Source organism: Alexandromys fortis, unplaced genomic scaffold, assembly GCF_014885135.2.
Source record: "Alexandromys fortis isolate MF-2015 unplaced genomic scaffold, M_Fortis_MF-2015_v1.1 scaffold_9, whole genome shotgun sequence".
NCBI classification, from domain to species: Eukaryota; Metazoa; Chordata; class Mammalia; order Rodentia; family Cricetidae; genus Alexandromys; species Alexandromys fortis.
Genome location: NW_026067892.1, coordinates 2,069,263 through 2,088,556, shown reverse-complemented (window position 1 = coordinate 2,088,556; position 19,294 = coordinate 2,069,263). Strand labels below are relative to the sequence as shown.

Here is a 19,294-nt window from a genome sequence, read left to right as displayed (position 1 = left end):
GCCGCCCAGACCCACATAGTCACACAGGCGCTCTATTACTTATAATACTGTTTGGCCGCCCAGACCCACATAGTCACACAGGCGCTCTATTACTTATAATACTGTTTGGCCGCCCAGACCCACATAGTCACACAGACGCTCTATTACTTATAATACTGTCTGGCCAAGAGCTTAGACATATTCCTAGGTGGCTTTAACATCTTCAGTTAATCCGTTTCTATTCATCACCACGACGCTGTGGCCTACGAGTAAGATTCCGGTGGTGTCCTTCTCCGTTGGCAGCTGCACGGCGTCTCCTTGACTCTGCCTACTCTCTCTATCTTTGTTTGGGTTTCCCGCATGGCTGTATTCTGCCCTACCATAGGCCGAAGCAGCTTCTTTATTAACCAATGGTAATAAAACATATTCATAGCATACAGAGGGGAATCCCGCATCATTTCATTATTCTCCCTATCACATGCCACATAGCAGACTTGTATCCTAAATACGCAGAGTTTGTAAATAGGCCATGAATGCAAAAACTGAAACGAAAATTCAACTAAGTAGCATGCATGGCCTTAAAAATAACAGTGGGCAGGTTAACAGATAGAACTCTTACACTCTGGAGGCAGAGGCAGGCGAATCTCTGTAATTTTGAGGCCAACATTTTTTATATAACAAGCCCCAGGCCAGCCAGGAATATCTAGCCCCTAAATAGATTCTCAGGTCTTTTCCCTTACAATGAGACAGAAGTATAACAACCATAAGTATATTCTCCCTTTATTTAGCATTATTGCCTTTTAAAGTATCTACTCTTCAATTTAAAAAAAAATTAAAAAAAAACATTTTAAGCTACATAAGTCTTGTAATCTCACTTGGGAGGCTGAGACAGGAGGATCTCGGGTTCAAAACCTGCTTGTGCTACAAGATGAGTTCAGGGCCAGCATGAGCCATTTAATGAGACCTTGTCTCGAACAAAATAGAGGGCTGGAGACACAGTGCAGTGGAAGAGCACTTGCCCAGCGTGAGCATGGGTTCAGTCCCCAGCATGGAGAAAAACTACCCAAACCACACAGCCCTCATTCCTGCCCCTCGTGTTCCCCTAAAGCCCAGGCAGTATCCCTAAGGAAGCCTGTGCAACGTTTTCTTCTTTCAGAACATAATTAACTACTGCATCGCTCTCCCCAAAGCCAACTCCACCAGCATCCTGCTCTTCCTCACCTCTGTGGTGGCTCTGAGAATCAACAAGTGCATACGCATTTCCTTCAACCACTACCCCATCGAGTTCCCCATGGAGCTGTTCCTGGTAGGTGTCTCTGCGGCTGACTCCACAATTCCACCAGTGATTCTAGACACTCGCTCTTGAAAGACGCACAAAACATAAAACCTAGGAGGGCAAAGATAACACTGTAAAAGAAGAACCACAGGCAAGGGGATGGTTAAAAGTGTTTGCTGTACTTTTGACCCCAGCACTTGGGAGGCAGAGGCAGGTGGATCTCTGTGAGTTTGAGGGCAACCTGGTCTACAGAGTGAGTTCCAGGATGGCCAGAGCTACACAGAGAAACCCTGTTGAGAGAGAGGGGGAGAAGGAGAGAGAGAGAGAGCGCGAGAGAGCGAGTGTGTGTGTGTGTGTGTGTGTGTGTGTGTGTGTGTGTGTGTGTGTTTGCAGCTCCCAGAGGGTCTGAGTTGTGCTCCCAGTTGCAACTCCAGGAATCAGATGTCCTTCCTCTCTTGGCTCCATGGACACTCCTCCACACATATGCCACACACACAAACACAAAAATAAGAGTAACATAAATCTCTCTTTAAAAGACTTACAAGGAAACATTAAATCAGGTCAAAGCTGATAGAGGCTTTTGTTCTGTTGAAGAGTTATTTATTTGAGTATAGGTGTTTTACTGCATGTGTGCAAGGTAGCACATGCATGCCTTGTGCCTGAGGAGTCAGAAGAGGGGGTTGGATCTTGGCTGGAGAGATGGCTCAGAGATTAAGAGCACTGACTGTTCTTCCAGAGGTCCTGAGTTCAATTCCCAGCAACCACATGGTGGCTCACAGCCATCTATAATGAGATCTGGTGCCCTCTTCTGGCCTGCAAGCATACACGGAAGGAATGTTGTATACATAATAAATAAACAAATCTTTAAAAACAAAAAATAAAAAAGGGGGGGTTGGATCCCCTAGACCTCGAGTTACAGAGGATCCAGCTGCCATGGGGGTGCTGGGAATTAAACACAGGTCCTCTGCAAGAGCAGCCATTGCTCCCAACCACTGAGCTGTCTCTCCAATCCCCTAAATACAGTTTTAAATGTGTGCCATTCTTGTAAAATTCTCTTTGTGACTCTGGTTCTTGTTCTCTCTCTCTCTTTCTCACTGGTATTTTTGTTTTGTTTTGTTTTTTCGAGACAAGATTTCTTTGTAGCTTTTGGAGCCTGTCCTGGAACTAGCTCTTATAGACCAGGTTGGCCTCGAACTCACAGAGATCCACCTGCCTTTGCCTCCCAAGTGCTGGGATTAGAGGCCTGCGCCACCACTGCCCGGCTTCTCACTGGTATTTTAAAATAGAGTCTCACTCTGTAACCCAGACTGGCCTCAAATTCATAACAGTCCCCCTGCCTCAGCTTCTCCAGTGCTGGAACTTCTGCCACGTGCTATCAAACCCGGCTGTGACATGTTTTGTTTTTATTTTATTTTTTAATTTATTATTCATATGTATAAGCTGAGCACACAAGCACCTAAGTTCTACAGAGCATGGGGGAAGGTCAGAGAACAGTTTGGTGGGGTCGACCCTCTCCTTACACCGTGCGTTCCCCGGGGATTAGATTCGGGTCATCAGCCTAGCACCCAGCAAGTGCTTTGACCTCTTAAATCAGTCGTGTGTTTTGGTTTTTTAAAAAATTTAGGTTTTGCTCAGGTATACTTGACCATAGGAATTTTGTTTTGTTTTGTTTTGTTTTGTTTTTCGAGACAGGGTTTCTCTGTGGTTTTGGAGCCTGTCCTGGAACTAGCTCTTGTAGACCAGGCTGGCCTCGAACTCACAAAGATCCGCTTGCCTCTGCCTCCCTAGTGCTGGGATTAAAGGCGTGCACCACCACTGCCCGGCTGACCGTAGGAATTTTATATACTTGCTTGCACACGGAGAGGTTTTGGCATGTTACAGTTTGTCAAGTCAGCGCCTCTACCACCACACAGGTGTCTCTCCTTTGCTTTGTCTTCATTTGAAACAGGTCTTGCCAGTCAGCTCTAGCTAGAATCCAACTCTCAGCCTACCCTCAAGTTCTGGGGTATAGACACAAAGCCCACAGCCAGCTAATAGATACAGTGCCCACGGCCAGCTAACAGACACAGAGCCCATTTCCAGCTAACAGACACAGAGCCCATGGCCAGTGATCATCTTTTCATTGTGAGAACATTAAAGACCTATCGCTTTCCCAGTTTTCACGTCTCCAGTACACTATTGTTAACTGTAGGCCCCAGGCTGTACCAGTGATCTCTGCCGGAATGCTTATGTTTTAAAATGTGAAAATGTGTTATGTGTGTGGTGTGTATGTATGCACACCTGTGTGTAGACCAGACGTTTCCTCCTCTGTTGCTCTCTACCTTGGCTTTTCTTTGAAATTTTAAAAGGTTTTTTAAAAAATTCCCTGTATGTGTGCATGTCCAGGGAATGTCCATGTGAGTATAAGTGCCCGCAGAGTCCAGAAGAGGATATTGGGTCCCCTGGAGCAGCAGTCACAGATGGTTCTGAGCCAGTGATGTGGGTGCGGGGCACTGAACTTGTATCCTCTGGAAGAACAAGCCAGTGTTCCTGAGCCGTGAGCACCTCTCCATCCCCTCCTCTTTGTTCTTTTGAGAGAGACTCACTGAACCTGGAGTCATGATTAGCAGGCTGGCTGGCCTTGGGCTTCTTGGTACACATGCAGCGGTGGGGCATGTGCTGGAAGCCTGAGGAGAGAGAAGCTGCGGCACTTCCCAGTCCCCATCCGAGTATCAGAGACCAGGCCACAAGGAACCTGGAGAATCAAAATGTAAGGCCTCTCTTGACTCTGATGTCAGGACGGCCCACATTTCACTCCCTGTCACGCTGGGGCCTCTGCACCTCACTTCCGGAGGCAATGCACGATATTTAATCATATGCTTCTCCTTTTAACTCCGGACAGATTCTTGGCTTCTCCATATTTACGAACAAGATAAGCATGGCTACAGAAAACAGCAAGATGCTGATCAACATGATTCCATACAGGTCAGTCATTTCACTTGCCTTTCCTCTCTTTTGTTTGTTTGTTTTTGTTTTTTAAGATTTATTTATTTATTATATATATAGTGTTCTTCCTGCATGTATGCTTGCAGGCCAGAAGTGGGCACTGGATCTCATTAAGGATGGTTGTGAGCCACCATGTGGTTGCTGGGAATTGAACTCAGGACCTCTGGGAGAGCAGCCATTGCTCTTAACCAATGAGCCATCTCCCCAACTCTGTTTTTGATTTTTTTTTTTGAGACAGGGTTTCTCTGTGTAGCCCTGGCCTATCTGTCCTAGAACTCAGCTCTGTAGACCAGGCTGGCCTCGAACTCAGAGATCTGCCTGCCTCTGCCTCCTGAGTGCTAGGATTAAAGGCGTGCACCACCACCGCCAACTGGCGTCATTCCACCTTTCAATATTGCTTTTCCTTTATTTTTCTGTGACAGGGTCTTGCTTTGTAGCCCAGGTTGGCCGCAGGGATGACAGACGTTACCTTCATGGCACTGTTCTTCCCTTCTGAGCACTCTCCCCAGGCCTCCCTGCACACAGCCGGGGTCGTAGGCGTCCCTGGCCATACTTGGCACAGGTACAGTTCTCAGAGTTTCAACGGGGATCAGGTGTAGAACGGAGGTTGTGAACAATCAGGCCAGCGCATCTCCTGTTTCTTCTTTACTCACCCCCTGTCACTCTTCTTATAAGAGAGCTGTCTGCTAAGACACCTGCTGGGTGCCCAGAACACCAGAGCCTTGATTCTTTTCTCTGTAGGCATTTTGGGTCTCATAGAGCCCCACCCTTGTCTGATTAACTTTCAAGAGCAGAACAAGAAAGCCAGGCATTAGTGCCCATGTGTCATCCAACATTTGGGGGGAGGGGGAGACAGGAGGCTCAGGAGTTAAAGGCTAGCTTTGGCTATACATCAATCACCAGGCTAGCCTGGGCTGCTTGAGACCACCCTCTCCAATAAATAAATAAATAAATAAATAAATAAAATAAAACAAACCAAAAGAGGTGGGATGAGAGGTCCATTTTCTAGTGTCTCTGATAGAAAACAGGATTCTGTGTTCAGAGGAGACCTGTTGCTTTGCCATCACCCACTTGAAGGTGAATTACACAGAGTCCACCTGCTCTGCCTCCCCGGGTACTGGGATCAAAGGTGTGTGTACCACCATGCCCAGCAACTTGCTTTCTTTTTAAACATTTTTTTCTTTACGTCTGTGGAGGGAGGAGCATGCATGCCAGAGCGTGCACATGGAGGGCAGAGGACAATTTACAGGAGTCAGGTCTCTCCTTATACTGTGCGCATCCCGGGAATCAGGCTCAGGACAGCAGCCGTGGTGGAGAGCATCAGTGAGCATTACCCCGAGCGCTCTCTCAGCCTGGTTCGTATTCTTCCTGACTTTCAAAGCACACAGTCCATCCACTTCAGCTAATCTTTCACCATAAGATTCACATATAGAGAAGAAAGCATTTCAAACTCCAATTTACACATTGCTTCAAATATTCTTTATTTGAGCCACCCTCTTTTTTAATACATGGCTGCCAGGAACAGGTAAAACTGGACACTGTAACTTAACTTCTGTTATGCTCTTGTTTCCTGGTGTTGTTTTCTGTTGCTCTCAGTGGTGGTTTTGGCTTTTGTGATACAGGTAGTGCAGACCAGCGTTGAATTCCTCATCCTCCAGCAGCACATCAAGTGCTGGAACTATAGATGTGCTCCATCATGCCCAGCTTCTGTGTTCTTTTTTTTTTTTTTCTGTGTTCTTTTTAACCCTAATTTGTTGGTAAGAATTGAGCACAGGGTAGTGGTGCACACCTTTAAACCCAGCACTTGGGAGGCAGAGGCAGGTGTGGGCCTGTGAGTTGGAGGCCAGCCTGATCTACAGAGTGAGTTCCAGGACAGCCAGGGCTACACAGAGAAACCGTGTCTCAAAAAGTCCAGAAAGAGTATGGCACAGACAACAGCAGGCGCGAGAGCCAGCAGCTCGTGTTGCTGAGTCTGTGTGGTCAACAGTGTTTATCGTTTACCTCTTTAGGATACCCCACGTTCTCACCCACCTTCATAAATAAACAGAGAGGGAGAGGTGGGCTTTAAGCATGAAGTTTTAATTAGATAAGCTTTTATTTGCTCTGCAGAAAAGTCTACCACAAAAATAGAGAAAGGAAAGATGGAACATATCCGTGCTCCTAAATTAGGTTTAAAGGATTGTGTCAGCATGAAGTTATATATACTTCATACATACATATCTATATCTATATCTATATCTATATATATATAATCTCTCTCCCAAACCATCAGGATTTCTTCTCTTTTTTTTTGTCTTTTCCTATCATGAATGATAAACACACTTGAAGGTTAACCCTCTCATGTCCTGAGAAGAAGCCCAAGTGGTCCTGTCATATTAACAGTTTATGGGCTGGTCAGATCTCTTCCATTATAGCCATGAAAAGCGTTGGCTGGGAATGTCTGTGGCCTCTGGAAGTTCCTATAAAACTGGCATGATCTCTTCCTTACACACTAGGTAGAGTCCACCAGTGCAGCTAGATCGGCCTGGAGGTTTCACTGTGAGAGGGAAGGGTCTTAACTATAATTCAGCTTTAAGTGTGCGAATCTTTAAAGTTTATTTTTGAGATAGGGTCTTAGGCAGCTTAAGCTTGAAGTCTGGCATTGAGCTCCTCCAGATTCTACTTCCCATGTTCTGGGTTTTTCACAGGCAAATGCTCATACCCAGCTTGTATGTTACTAAACAAAACTCCTATTGTGTCTCAGTCCCTTTCTTGTGGTAAAATACTCTGTGGCAAAAGTAACTTAAGGAAGAAGGGGTTTAGTCCGGCTTATCTTGCAAGTGCACAGCCTCTCGTGCCGAAGGAGGTCAAGGTGGCAGAGCTTGCAGTGGCTGGTGACAGGGTAACCTGCGTCAGGAAGCAGAGGGCGAGGAGTGCACGCCGTGCTCAGCTCCTTTCTGACCAGGGAACAGCACTGGCCACAGTGGGCAAATCTTCCCACCTTAGTCAATGCCATGGAGGGAATCCCCCCCCCCCCGCAGACATGCCCGGAGGCTCATCTCCCAGGTGACCAGATTCTTCAAGTTGACAGTAGCCACCAACCATCATCACACCATGTGATCATTGTGTCTACTTTGGGTTGTCTGTCTCTCCTGGAGAGCACTCCATTCATCTGAGCCATTCAAAGTATCTATTCATTTATTCTGAATGATCAAACACATTGGCATAAAGTTGTTCGCACCACTCCTTCATCATCTTGTTGATACCCGCAAGATTGGTTCTTTACAGTACACAGTTCAATGAGCCAGGCGTGATGGTGCACAACTGTGGCCCCAGCCCTGGGGAGGAACTCCAGGTCAGCCTGGGATGTCTGTGGTTCTGAGTCAAAAAGTAAAAACAAAGCAGTCCGGGAGAGAAGGTGCGGTGGAATTTGTGTGGGCCTGGAAGGGAGAAGAGCCCTGTGGTGGAGCCGCTGAGCTCTAAAGCATCCAGGATGTAGGTCAACCTCCCCACACACCCCAGGATGCTCTCAGACAGCTGCGGAACATCCTCCTCCAATCACATCTGGAGCTTGCCCTCACTGTAAGGTAGGAACTGGGAGCAGTTCCTTTGTAACTCAGTTCATTGGCCAGATGCCGCCTCCATCGCTCTGTCTGTCCTGCGAAGGAGTGGGAGAGGTGCAGTCAGGGACTCCCCGCCACCCGGCAGTAATCCCCATCTTCCGTTCCAGCTTCGTGTTCCCGGAGACTCCAGAGTTCGGCATCCTTACCAAGATTATTTTACCAGCCATGTCTTTATCTTTAGTGAGCTCCTTTCTGCTCATATCTCTGGGCAAGAAGATTGCCAGCTTACATAACTACAGAACCAATTCCAACCAGGTGAGGGATTGTTCTCTGCTGTGAGCCTCATTCATTACTCTTTAACCGGTCACCAGGACCATAATCTGACTGTAATCACATACGGGTTCTGAGAAGTGGACGATGTGTAACTCTGAACCCGCTTGAACTCAAACAACACGTTATTCCCCTAGAAGGGATATGGGGCAGAGAGGCAAAGGAATTAACCAGGTGGGGAGGCATGCTTGCTGTCCCAGCACCAGGGAGGAAGTAGAGGTGGGGCAATCAGGCAGGAAGTAGAGGCGGGACAACGAGAATTCTGGAAAGAGGGAAGTTTCAGTCTGCAGTCGCGACCCAGCTGCAGAGAAAGCAAAGTGTGACTGCCTCGCCTGAAAAGGGACCAAGCCATGTGACTAAACAGACAAGAATTATGGACCAATATAAGTTATAAGAATTAATAAGAAGCCTACTAGTTAGTAAGAGCTACTAGGCCAACCAGTTTATGATTAATGTAGACCTCTGTGTGTTTCCTGGGGACTGAGTGACTACAGAACCGGGTGGGACAGAAACCTCTGTCAACACTTCCCTGTTGCCAAGGAAGGCAGGTGCATGCTGGGGCACCAGCACCACGAGATCGCACACACGGAACCAGGCTGCCTGTCACTACGACAATACCCTCCCTGCCTTTGGCCTTTGTTTTTATCTTTTAGGAAAAAAATCTCCAACTACTCTGAAAGTGGTACTTTCTCAAAAGGTCAAGAGGGACACAGAAGCAGGGGTGCCCCAGCCAGACACTTAGGTTAGTGTAGAGGGGGGAGAGGCCAGCACTGAGCTCTCTCTATGTGTCTGAGTCCCAGGGGTCATGGGAAAGAGGAAAAGGCAAGCGTCGGTTTTATTACTTTCAGAAAGTACTTCCCTTACGGGTCAGAGGCTAGGGCAGAGACCCAGCCTAATCTAGGTCAGATCGGCCCTCCCTGTATGCTTCCTGAGGCTACGTCCAAGTGCTTTCGGAAGGGCGTAACAACCCTAACTTCAACCTCACAAAGCAGTGTGCCTCTAGCTCAAAATCAGATTCCTCAACAGAATGTGGGCTCAAAGGCTCCGCTGTCTCTCCACAGGATTTAATAGCCATCGGCCTTTGCAATGTGGTCAGCTCTTTTTTCAGATCATATGTGTTTACGGGAGCCATGGCCAGGACTATTATCCAAGACAAATCCGGAGGAAGACAACAGGTGTGTTGAAAGGGACTCCCGTCCCTAGTGTGTCCCCATAAGGAAAGAGATGTACATCTATCCCATGGCTGTCTGCATGTCTGTTTGCAGAAGGGCTTCATCTGGGTTGATTTCATTATAATGTTCTAGTCAGTGGAAAGACTCTGGGAAAAGTTTGGGTTCCACACTCTCCTTAATTTTTGCTCATATTTTGTCTTAAAAGTTATTGGCGGGTGTGTGTGTGTGTGTGGAGAAATGGCTGAGCAGTTAATTGCTACTCTCCCAGAGGACCTGAGTTCAATTCCCAGCACCCACATGGTAGCTCACAATTGTCTGTGACTCCAGTTCCAGGGGATCTGGCATCCTCATAGACATACATGAAGGCAAAACACCAGTGCACATAAAATAAAAATAAATTATTTTTTTAAAAAGTTATTGGGAGATGCACATGGTAGCATATGCCTGTAAGCCCCCAGCACTCATCTCCTGCCTTATTGGGGGTCTGGAGAGATGGCTCAATGGTTAAGAATACTTCTTCTCCTAGAGAGGACCCAGGCTTGATTCCCAGCATCCACATCAGGTGGCTCACAAACATCTATAACTCCAGTTTTGGGATATCCAGCATCATTGTCTGGACTCCTGGGGCACCAGGCATGCACATGGTGCAAATACATGCATGCAGGCAAATTCTTGTCCACATAAACTAAAAATCACCTTTAAAAAGATGAAACATACCGGACATGGGGGTGCACACCTTTAATCCTAGCACTCAGGGAGCAGAGACAGGCGGATCTCTGAGAGTTAGAGACCAGAGTGGTCTACAGAGGGAGTTCCAGGACAGCCAGGGCTACACCATGAGATCCTGTTTCAAATACAAAACAAAGAAAAGATGAAGCAGACTGAAGTTGGGAAGTTGTCAAAGCTCCAGCAACACAGGGACAGATGGGGCCTTTATTTACCCAGGAGGTAGAATGGGGGAACTTCTGGCTGCCAGTGAGGGGTCTGCTTGGGGGTGGAGTTTCTAGGTTGTGTGAGGAGAGGCTAAAGTTTTGAAGGAATAGGAGCCATATATCTTAGGAGAGCCATAGCCCTAAGTGGTGACAAGAAGGATTACAGGGAAAACTGGAACTTTGCAGTCAGCAGTCATGTGACACGTAAGAAGTACCTACTAAGTGTGGTACACTTCACTAAGATCCTAAAAGGCAGGTGTGCTCAACCCTCAACTCCTCCTAAGAAAAGCAAATGGCGCATTCCCAGCAAACAGAAGGCCTCAGTTGCAGACAGGGAGCAGCACGCTCCTGACGGTTTCTCTCCAACCGGCTCTATCTCCTCAGTTTGCATCTCTGGTAGGCGCAGGTGTGATGGTGCTCCTGATGGTGAAGATGGGGAACTTCTTCCACAACATGCCCAACGTAAGTGACTGAGCGGCTCGAGGAAGTCAGGACGGGCGGGCGGGATCCCGGGCCAGCACCCACGTGGCAGCTCGCAACCTTCTATAATGAGTCCCCAGAGATTCACTGCCCTCTTCTGGCCTCCTCAGGCACTTCATGCATGCGGCACACATACGTACATGCAGGCAAACATGCATTCACATAAAAATAAACTCATCTTCAAAGGAAGAAAGATGGAATCTTGGTAGAGCCTTCCTGCAGAGAATTGTATTTGCCTGGTTCCCAATCTTTTTTCTTAAAATAATGACCTCTTGGAGCCAGGGAGATGGCTCAGTGGGTAAGGGTGATTGATATTCAGCACCCATGGAAAAAGCAGGTGCGACTCTATGCACCTGTAAGTCCAGTGCTGGAAGGAGGTGGGTAGAGGCAGGAGGATTGCTGGAGCCTGATGACTAGACAGCCTAACTTTTAAAAAAAATGGTGAGTGGTGGCACATGCCTGTAATCCCAGCACGCAGGAGGCAGAGGCAGTCAGACCCCAATGAGTTTAAGGCCAGCCTTGTCTACAAAGTAAGTTCCAGGACAGCCAGGACTGTTACACAGAGAAACCCTGTCTTGAAAAACCAACAGGAAAAAAAATTGATAAGCTTCTGGTTCAGTGAGAGACCTTGTCTAAGGAGAGTATGGAATATGGCGAGGAGTGATAGCAGGGCCTTTGAGGTTCTCCTCCGTCCTCTTAAACTCGCGGACCAACTCAGACAGCAATAATCGTGGTAGTGTCTGCATTGTAAGTTAAACATAAACTTTACATTGGGGTCCATGTCTGTATGTAATACATGTATATATTCATGTAAAGCAAGATCATGCTAAACTCACAGTGAGTGGTCAAGAAAGAGTCACAATTGGTCTCATTGAGCTGCAAGCTCAGCTGTAGGTGTGGGGACTCTGTGAGTAATGACAGAGCCAGAGTCAGAAGCGTGACCCCATTGCTAGTGAGACTCACTTAGCTGCTTCCAGAAGGCCTTTGTCTGCCTTTGTGTCTGCACTGGTCCCTCCATTGCTGTCACACGGCCTCTCGGTTATGCAGAGCATTAGAAGACAGCCCTGCAGTCTGACTCCTGCCTCTGTGTTCAGCTGCATGTCTGCTTCAATGCATCATTTGAAGACAGGCCTGCAGTCTGACTCCTGCCTCTGTGTTCAGCTGCATGTCTGCTTCAATGCATCTCTTCTTCCCTTTGCTTGAGACATGACCCGACCTTTAGCCATATTGTGTGTGTTTATTACACCTGTAAGTAAGTGACTCTAAGCAATAATACAGGCTGATGCCCAGATACACGGAACATAGCAGAATGTTAGCAGTGGCTGTCTCTTCAGTGATGGAAATAACAGAGACCAGGTATGGTAGCATACACTTGTAATTCTAGCACCCAGTATACAGAGGCAGGAGGATTGCCTGCTAGCCTGATCTATGTAGTGAGTTCCACGGTATCCAGAGCTACACAGAGAGACCTTGTCTCAAAGAAACAAAAATTTTTAATGACATTATATAGGAATACAATTAATTTTTAATGAAGCAAATGTTTTCCCTTAATATTCAGAAAGGACACAGCTTTGCCATATGTGGCTTTATGATGAGATTTGTTTCCTAGGGCTATTCCTTGCCGCAGGTTAAAAGAAAAAGAATCCAGTGAGGCGGTGGTGGCACACACTCCCAGCACGTACGTGGGAGGCAGATCAATGTCTGTGAGTTCGAGGCCAGCCTGGTTTACCATGTGAATTTCAGGAAGGCCGGGGCTACACAGAGAAAACTTGTCTCCAAAAAAAAAAAAAAAAAAGGAAAAAAGGAAGGAAGGAAGGAAGGAAAGAAAGATGAAAAAAAGAAAAAGAATTCTACAAGCCCCTGTGAAGTTAAGATGCCTTCCTTTTCTGCAATTTCTGACAGTTTTTTTTAAATATTTATTTATTATTATGTATACAATATTCTGTCTGTGTGTGTGCCTGAAGGCCAGAAGAGGGCGCCAGACCTCTTTACAGATGGTTGTGAGCCACCATGTGGTTGCTGGGAATTGAACTCAGGACCTTTGGAAGAGCAGGCAGTGCTCTTAACCACTGAGCCATCTCTCCAGCCCCCTGACACTGTTTTTTTTTTGGGGGGGGGTGGTTATTTACTTGTTATTTTGGTTTTTCAAGATAGGATTTCTCTGTGTAACAGCCCTCGCTGGCCTGGAACTCACAGAGACCCGCCTGCCTCTACCTCTGCCTCCCGAGTCCTGGGATTGAAGACGTGCATGCGCGCCTTGCCTGTCAGACTTGACACACTACTGAGGAAACTGGAGAAAGCCGGAAAGGGCATTTTGTGTTTGAACCATGAGCCAGATCTTGGGCGTGCTGTTCGTTTAAAAAAATAAAATAAAACAAACTCACACAGTAGTTGTAGAGGCAAGGCTAGATTTTGTGTTTCCTTTGTGCAGACTTGGGAATGCTGTCCCTGAATGGAGAACAAGGCAGTTAGGGCGGTTCATCTTTCCCTCACAGGCTGTGCTGGCAGGGATCATCCTGAGCAATGTGATACCCTACCTCGAAACCATTTACTATTTACCCAGTCTGTGGAGTCAGGACCAGTACGACTGTGTGAGTACAGCTGCCAGGGGGTGGAGAGGTTGGGGGGAAGACGGATGGAGTTGGAACCTGCAGGGGGAACAGAACCAGCCGGAGCCAAGCTGCAGGCAGCATCACTAAACATGTTAGAAGGGGCCGTCAATGGCTTCGTCTTTCAGTGCTCAAGAGCCTAGAACCTACTTAAGGAAGCTGGGCATTGTGACACACGCTCAGACTGCCAGAACTGGAAAGGCAGAGGCAGGGGGATCCCTGGGGCTCGCTGGCCATCAGCCTAGCCTATGAGGAGCTCTAGGCCAATGAGATCCAGTCTGAAAAACATAAAGTATGTATAGTTCCTCTGGTCTCCACATGCAAACACACACATGTATACTCACCTCTGCACACACACATATGACTCCCACACCAACATGAGCACTCACATATATACACAAAAGAAATAAAATTTTAAGCCAGGCGGTGGTGGCACACACCTTTAATCCCAGCACTTGGGAGGCAGAAGCAGGCAGATCTCTGTGAGTTCAAGGCCAGCCAGGTCTACAAGAGCTAGTTCCAGGACAGGCCCCAATGCTACAGAGAAACCCTGTCTCAAAAAACTAAACAAAACAAAACAAAATAGACTAAATATGCATAATAACTATTACAGACATTTAACTATCATCCAGGAAAGAAATAAAGGGAGAGATGTCAGGAATGTATCAGAGAACATCCAGACAGCCTCGAGGGCCAAGTCTTCTGTGACAGGCTAGCACCTCTCCATCTGCTCATTTTCACGGTCTCCCTCCCCTCCACCCTTTCCCACAAGGTTGTTTGGATGGTGACGTTCTCTTCCGCGATCTTCCTGGGCCTGGACGTCGGACTGCTGATTTCCTTAGTCTTTGCCTTCTTCATCATCACTGTTCGTTCACACAGGTACTCAGTCTCTGGGGGGTGGAGGACAGCCACAGCCGGGCAGGGCGCTGGGACCTAAGACAAGCCCATTTCCTTCCAGAACCAAGATCCTCGTCTTGGGTCAGATCCCCAACACCAACATTTACAGAAACATCAATGACTATCGGGAGGTAAGGAGCCAGCCCAGGTACGGGGGAGATGGCTCAGTGGATAAAGCCGGTGTCACGCATGTGTGAGGAGTTCACTTCCTCCGAGCTCACTGGGATCTCAGGCTTGGGAGGCAGGAGAGGACATCGCTGGGTCAAACTGGGTATCTAAGCTCATAGAGCTCTGGATTTCTGGGAGAGACTCTGCCTCAGTCAACAGTGAACAGCAATGGAGGACGACTCTTGACCTTAACCTCTGGCCTCCACACATGCACCCCCTACACATCAGTGTACACGCACACACACATGGAAGGGGGTGTGGAGAATGGTCAGCTCAACCCCAAACCCTTCACCAAGGCACTGCAGCCCACTCACGTGCAATGGGCTCCAGGGGACAGGTAGTGTCCACACCCCCTCCAGCCAGCAGGGGGCCCTCTCACCGTGGACTCCAGGGAGAAGAAGGCTAGATAGCAGTAAGACGTGGAAGAGTACACCAAAGCAGGGGGTGGCAGCTATGGAGGTGTTTGCTTGCCTTGGACCTCAGCGCGCTGGGGCAGAGGCAAGCACAGCTCCAACTCTAGTTCCGAGCTAGCAAGAGGTACGTAATGAGGAGAGAGAGAGAGAGAGAGAGAGAGAGAGAGAGAGAGAGAGAGAGAGAGAGAGAGAGAGAGAGAGAGAGAGGCGCGCGCGCTAGGAGCTGGGGGGGGCGGATTTTTCTAGCCCTCAACTCACTGAGGCGAGAAGTTCTCTTCCTCCCCCCTCCCAGCCCTGCCCCCCCCCCAGACAGAGTTTCTTTGGAACCTGTTCTGGCTAGCCAGAACTCACACTGTAGACCAGGCTGACCTCGAACTTACAGAGATCTGCCTGCCTCTGCTTCCCCAGTGCCAGGATTAAAGGTGTGCGCCACCACTGCCTGGCTAGGCCAGAAGCTCTTGAGGAGCCATTAAAGCTGTGTGGTTCTTACTCCCTGAAAGAGCAGAGGCCTGTGCCCCACCTCAGCGTGTCTTGCAGGCGATGCTCATCCCTGGGGTGAAAATCCTGCAGTGTTGCTCCTCCATCACGTTTGTCAATGTGTACAAACTGAAACACAAGTTGCTAAAGGAGGTGAGGACCGCCCGCCAGGCACCCCTCACGCCCTGGGCCTCTGTCTCCACTGCCTGTTTCCTGTGTGACCCTTCTTCTGTCTCCCAGGTCAACATGGTGAAGGTACCTCTTAAAGAAGAAGAAATATTCACCCTCTTTAACGAAAGTTACACCAGTTTATCGGAGAACAAGATCTGTAGGTGTTTCTGCGACTGTGAAGACCTGGAGCCGGAGACCAGGGTGAGCCACGCCTGTCCTTCCTACTTCTCCACCCGTTTCCTGTAAAAAGGAAACAGCCATCCCCTTTAAGGAAAAAACAGTCAACTCCACACACACCCACGAATGCACTAAACAGACTCTGGCACTGGAGAGAGAGCCACGCGAGGTTGGGAGTGATGGTGGGAGTAGAAGAGGAATTGGAGTGGAAGAATGTGGGGTGGGTCTAATCCCAACAACATAGTGTGTGTGTGTGTGTGTGTGTGTGTGTGTGTGTGTGTCTTGTCTGTCTGTCTGTCTTCCTTTTCTTTTTTTTCTTGTTTTTCAAGACAGGGTTTCTCTGTGTGGCCCTGACTGTCCTAGAACTCACTCTGTAGACCAGGCTGTTCTTGAACCCAGAGATCGCCCTGCCTCTGCCTCCCAAATACTGGGAGGCAGGTAGTGAATCTTTTTACCAACTGGCTATCCTTTAATATTTTAATATTAATATTTAATAGTACATATATACACACATATCACACACATGCACTTGTGCTTGCATGCACTCAAGCACATGTGTCAATGCACATTTTTTTTATTAATTTTTTTTTTGGCAGGACTCACTATGTATCCCTGGCTGGCCTTGAACTCACAGAGATCCACCTGCTTTCTCCTCCCAAGTGCCAGAATTAAAGGTGTGCACCCCATTCCTTCCTACTGCCTCTGCCTCCCAAACGCTGGGATACCACCACACCCAGCTTGTTGTTGATGTAGGATGTTACCTTGTAGTCCAGGCTGGTCTCAAGCTCACAGTGATCATCCTGTGATATCACAAATCCTGGAATTACAGACTTGTGCACCGCACCACACCGAATGGCTTTAAAGTTTAGCAGTCCATAGCTAAGCTTGTTTTGCTTACCTATTCAACCCCCAAAATGTGTAAGATTGGTTTAAAGCACTTCATGGGGTTTAAAATTAAATTAGGGAGTCAACTCTCCAGTAATGTGATATAAAGTCAGCATCTTCCACATTTCTGGTTTGTATAATCCAGCATAATATTTTAATATCTTCTCCTTTCTAGATGGTAAATAGTGGTACAATTTGAATTTTTTATTTCTCAATTTATGTAGATGTCTATGTGTATGCATATGTATGTGTATCATGTGTATGTTTGTGTGTCTATGATGTATGTATATATATGCATATGTATGCATGTGTGTATACAGCATGCATGTATGTGTATGTGTGTATGTATGTATCTGTATGGGTTGTGTGTATGATACATATGTATGTGTGTATGGTGTATGTGTCTGTGTATGGTGTGTGTGTATGCATGTGTGTATATATGGTGTGTGCGTATGTAGGCACTTACACAGGTCAGAAAAGCATCAAATCCCCTGGAACTGGAGTCACAGATGATTGTGAGCCACCTGAACTGGATGCACGGAATTGAGCTCTGATCCTCTTCGGGAGCAGCAGGTGCTTTTAACCACTGAGCCATGTCTCCAGTTGGACTAGGAAAGTAACCAGGAGCAGTGCAGTACAGCAGCAGATGAGTTTGTGCCCCCGAGCAGTGTTTAGCTCCTCACAGCACAGTCGGCTCTGGTGTACAGAGAATGGCTCGGGCTGCTGAGAGACTCTGACGCTAGTGCTGGCTCAGAAGACAGAGTTCTCTGTACCAGAGACTTGGCCAGGACCCCGAGGCTCTCAGTCAGGCACGACGCGGTGGAGGGTGAGGAAGAGGGGGCAGGGGAGTGATCACGAGTCCAGCGACACTCCATTTGCAGAGGCTACACTAGGACCGCGCACAGTGCGGCACCTCCTGCTCTTGGTGTCAGCTGCCCAGGTCTCTTGGGAGACTGGTGGAAGTCGTCAGAGATAGACAGGCTTCCCAGAAATGACCTGCTGTAGTCCTAAGAAGGCCTAGGAAAGACTGTTGCACACATGCAAGAAGGCGCTGAGGAAAGCCTGACAGAGCATGTTACAGGTCTGAAGAAATGCCTGTCGCTGATTGACAGCACACACTGCTCTTCCTGAGGATCTGGGCTTGGTTTCCAGCACCCAAGGAAGGTGGCTCACGACTGCCTGTAACTGAGTTCTAGGGGGGCTGTCACGTGATGTGTTCAGCCTCATGTATATGCTGTATAATACATACACATGCATGTAAAAAGAAAGAAAGCACCTTACAGGAAGTCAATGAGGTAAAGCTTCAGTGGGGAGATGGGGGAGCTAGGGGACACACCGCCTTTGCCTCACCAGGGCCCTGCCTTCCCCTGTCATCCCAGGTCTTCTACACAGAGCGATACGAAAACAAGCAGGAGCAGGATCACTCGTCCATCAACCTGATCCGCTGCTTCTACCTGGGCAGCATAGACGCGAGCGAAACCACTTCCGAGGAGCAGATCCCCTACACCGTGTCTTCCACGTCACAGAAAAACCTCGGGCAGAGCTATGAGGACACGGAGAAGGCCTGGCTGCCCAGCAATGTCTCAAGGACCAGTTCACTGCCTCCGCCTGAGCCCTCAGAAAGCTTAGCGCAGAGTCAGTCCAGATCCGTCGTCGTCCCTTACTCAGACTCGGGTGTGCAGTTCAGCACCCACACCATCATCCTGGACTTCTCCATGGTGCACTATGTGGACAATCAAGCTTCAGTTGTGTTAAGGCAGGTAAGTACCACAGAGACCTGGCCCTAGGCTCTGAACCCCTCCCACACATAGCCCCATCCCAGTGTAATTCTGTGAGTCATGGTGGTTGCTCAGATCCTAGACATGGTGACACCAAAGGTGGTGTAAAGCAATCAGAATAAGAAGGAAATGAACCAGCCCTGGTCTGTGGAACTAGAGCAGTTAGTTCCCTAGACGTGGCTCATTCATTTCTCAAGGTTGGGGGCGGTGCTTCTTAATGTCCCACCCACTGTGGAACTCCAGGACAGCTATGGAGGACCAGACCCCCTCCCCCCCCTTGCTCACAATGGCTCCCTCCAAGTCCCCATGGATCTGCCCACTGTGAGCTGCGCTCCTTTGATGGGCATGCCCTCTTCTGACTTGGATCCAGGATTATGAAACCTTCACACTCCTGAAGAAGTAAGCTTCTCTCTTAAGGGAGTCTGGCTCCTCTTTGAGCTGAGGTGTGAGAAGCTTTTCAAAGCCGGAAAACCTGTGACTGGCTGTGCAAGGCAGGCTCCCTAAGGCTCCCTAGGGTTCCCGAGCGAGCGCTGTCCCTTTGCACCTCATTCCTGAGATGCCCAGTGTCTGTTTCCTCAGCAGCAGCTCTTAAGAGTTAACATTGTGAGCGTCCCTAAGACTGGAGATGTGGCTCAGCGGGCAGAGTACTTGCCCAGCACGCTTGAAGCTCTGGGTTTCTTCCCCAGCACCAAAGAAACTGGTTGTGGTGGCACACACCTATAATCTCAGTGCCTGGGGGTGGAGGCAAGACATTTGGTGGCTCAAGGTCATCACCAGTCACTTAGTGAGTTTAGGCCTGAGATCCTTCTTTACTTTTATTTAATTTTGTTTGTTTTTCAAGACAGGGTTTCTCTGAGTAGTTCTGGCTATCCTAGAACTAGCTCTGTAGACCAGCCTGGCCTTGAACTCAAGAGATCTGCCTGCCACTTCCTCCTGAGAGCTGGGAATAAAGGTGTGTGCCACCACTGCCCAGCAAGATCCCTTTTAAATATCCCTTTCACCACTTTTTTTTTTTTTTTTTTT

General features: G+C 48.1%; 1 protein-coding gene across 1 annotated transcript in view; it reads left to right on the top strand.

Moving 5' to 3' along the window:
• The window catches only part of Slc26a8 (solute carrier family 26 member 8), a 59,115-nt gene that overhangs the window by 33,201 nt on the left and 6,620 nt on the right, over positions 1 to 19,294 (top strand). Inside the window, exons 7-17 of the mRNA XM_050141897.1 lie at positions 1,136 to 1,285; positions 4,137 to 4,219; positions 7,950 to 8,097; positions 9,174 to 9,287; positions 10,601 to 10,678; positions 13,192 to 13,287; positions 14,078 to 14,184; positions 14,264 to 14,333; positions 15,321 to 15,413; positions 15,501 to 15,632; positions 17,873 to 18,253. Coding sequence (XP_049997854.1) covers positions 1,136 to 1,285; positions 4,137 to 4,219; positions 7,950 to 8,097; positions 9,174 to 9,287; positions 10,601 to 10,678; positions 13,192 to 13,287; positions 14,078 to 14,184; positions 14,264 to 14,333; positions 15,321 to 15,413; positions 15,501 to 15,632; positions 17,873 to 18,253 — 1,452 coding nt within the window. The remainder of the gene's footprint in view (positions 1 to 1,135; positions 1,286 to 4,136; positions 4,220 to 7,949; positions 8,098 to 9,173; positions 9,288 to 10,600; positions 10,679 to 13,191; positions 13,288 to 14,077; positions 14,185 to 14,263; positions 14,334 to 15,320; positions 15,414 to 15,500; positions 15,633 to 17,872; positions 18,254 to 19,294) is intronic.